This window comes from Phytophthora infestans, genomic scaffold, assembly GCF_000142945.1.
Source record: "Phytophthora infestans T30-4 supercont1.103 genomic scaffold, whole genome shotgun sequence".
Taxonomy (NCBI): Eukaryota; Oomycota; class Peronosporomycetes; order Peronosporales; family Peronosporaceae; genus Phytophthora; species Phytophthora infestans.
In genome coordinates, this window is record NW_003303656.1 from 300,465 (window position 1) to 303,022 (window position 2,558).

The following is a 2,558-nucleotide window of genomic DNA, read 5'->3' on the forward strand; positions in this document are numbered from 1 at the left end:
CTAAAAAATGTTGTTGTGCTTTTTTGGGGAGCTAATTCAAGTACTCTACAAAAAAGCGCTTTCGAAAACGGTATCTTTAAAAAAAAAGCAATAGGAGCTTTGATGTCGCTTTTAAGTCTGACGTTGAAAAGTGCTCGCTTAACTGAGGGTCGCTCTTAACCACGCCATGGCACAAAATGCTGTGATCCGATTCGATGAGCGCTTGCTAGGGCTAGAGTTTAAAGTAAATAAAATGACAGGAAGTGCCACGGACATTCGCAAGTGTCATGGCAAGGGGCAATTGCCATGTGCCATGCTACTTTTATTTGCATTAATGAATATTTTAAAAATAGTTTTCATGATGGCACAGTGGCAGGTCTATTCGTAACCACGCCATGCCATGGCTCAATCTCTAGTGCCATGGCATGGCACACGTGGCAGTGGCTAAGAGCCACCCTGAGAAAAAAAACTTTCTGTTTTTCTAAAAGCACTTTGATTTCGAAACACTTTTTTCAATGACATTTTATCAAATCATTGCGATTTAAAATAAAAAGGAATTCCAAAGGTGTTAAACAAAGCGTTTCTTTTTGAAAAAACGACTCTTAATTATTTTGGCTTTATAATATGATCAAATATTAATTGAACCCTTTTTTTCGAAAGCGTTAAAAAATCGAGCTCTTACCAAACGGTTTTTCGCTTAATGGTCAGCCAGCCATCCGTCAAACCGACGTCTACCACAAACATCAAGATGACCGACTCCGCCGGTGCGAAAATGAACGCTGCGACCATCGCCGAGCCCTTCAGCTTGGCCGTGCGCCAGTACATTGAGCAGGACATGGGTAGCGTGGGTCCCAAGCTCGTGGGTTTGCTGGCTCACGGCCCAAGAAGTACGCCGAGTGGACGGGCAAGGCCTGTGCACGCGACGGCATCCGCTACGAGCTGCGCGAAGTGCCCAAGGACGAGCTGCTGGAGGCTTTGGAGAAGGCCAACAAAGACTCGGATGTGCACGGTATTCTCGTGTACTACCCGTGCTTCGGCGCCTTCCCGAGCTTCTTCGGTGGCACCATGGACGATTTTTTGCGCGACAGCATCAGCATTAAGAAGGACGTGGAAGGACTGTGCCAACTCTACCGTGGCAACTTGTACCGTAACATCCGCTACGTAGACGACGAGAGGACGCAAAAGTGCGTGCTGTTTTGCACACCTTTGGCAATTGTCAAGATCCTCGAACACCTTGGCGTTTACGACAAGACCAAGCCTACTGGCAACCACTTGTCAGGTGTTAACATCACGGCTATTAACCGTAGTGACATTGTCGGCCGCCCATTGGCTGCTATGCTTGCGAATGACGGCGCTGACGTGTACAGCGCCGACATTGACTCGCTGTACCTATTCCGTCGCGGTAAGCTCATCCCGAGCGAAGAGACGCAGGAGACGGCGTGTAAGAAGTCTCGTGTCATCATTACTGGCGTCCCCGTTAAGAGCTACAAGCTGCCGCTTGAGTGGGTCAGCGAAAACACGGTCATCATCAACGTCGCGTCCTTCAAGAACGTGGACGAGGCCGAGCTGCTTTAGATAAAGGGCGTGCAGTACGTGCCACTGGTGGGTAAGGTCACGGTGGCCATGCTCGAGCGCAACCTGCTGCGTCTGTACGAGAACTTCCACTGGAAGCCTAAGAAGGTCTGGCAGTAAGAGTGTGGATGAGGATAGAGAGAACACCTCGCTTACCGCTAAAATACATATATCTTCCCCGTTACAGGGAAATTCACAGCGTGTGCAGTACCGTAATACGCTAACTCCATCCAATTACAGTTAATAGCGCCTATGCTGACTCCATTATCTCTACATGCACTAAACTGGACGCTGTGACTTTATTCTGGTCGTTCACGGCTTTCGCTCCGAGTGTGTGCGGCCCCACGCCGAGTCCACGCAGCAGCATATTGCCATCGTCCACGTGGGTTTTCTTCAAGTAAATGTCGTCATCAATCAGCAACTCGAGAGTTTGTACATTCATGGCGGTGTACTCGAGGACAATAGACTGATGTCGTTCGAAGATAGCACCATCCAAGGGAGACGTTAGTGATAGGTGTACCTCGTCCTCAATAGAGGAGAGTGGGGTGGCTTTCGGAGGTAGACATCCTTTCTGTATGTTCGTGAGCTTTTCGAATTAGCCCAGGAAATGGGAATAGTAAACTTCGAGGTGAAGCTTAAATATCCCGTGCGTGTGGTGATTTTTCGGAGAGAGAAATCGACAGTGCGATTGAGCACTTCAGTATCGTCGTCTTCGCTTTCAAGTGCAAGAAATCCTATTTCCGACGTGAAAACCTCGTCGTCCAAAAATAATTCGTATCGAAAAACCTCGGCGCCATACAAATGCAGAGCTTCAGTGGGAAAGTTGGCAAGTTGCCACTCGAATGAAACACCTTGTGGCGTGATTATTGAATTTCCCACGGGGCTCACAATGTGCACGGAAACATTCGAGATATCGTACGCCGAGAACAGTTCCTCGTAGTTCGATAAGGGGAACACTACAGGGTGAAAGAAGCTGTACACACACGCAAGGAGGTACGCAACTAACA

At 48.3% G+C, this 2,558-nt stretch overlaps 1 protein-coding gene across 1 annotated transcript; it reads left to right on the plus strand.

Annotated features, from left to right (window-relative positions):
* Positions 1 to 679: 679 nt before the first annotated feature.
* PITG_19379 (methylenetetrahydrofolate dehydrogenase [NAD+], putative) lies at positions 680 to 1,554 on the plus strand (the record flags this gene model as incomplete). Its single annotated transcript, XM_002896129.1, has 2 exons — positions 680 to 790; positions 823 to 1,554. The coding sequence occupies 2 exons, from the start codon at positions 680 to 682 to the stop codon at positions 1,552 to 1,554; spliced, it is 843 nt and encodes a 280-aa protein (XP_002896175.1).
* Between the last annotated feature and the right edge of the window lie 1,004 nt (positions 1,555 to 2,558).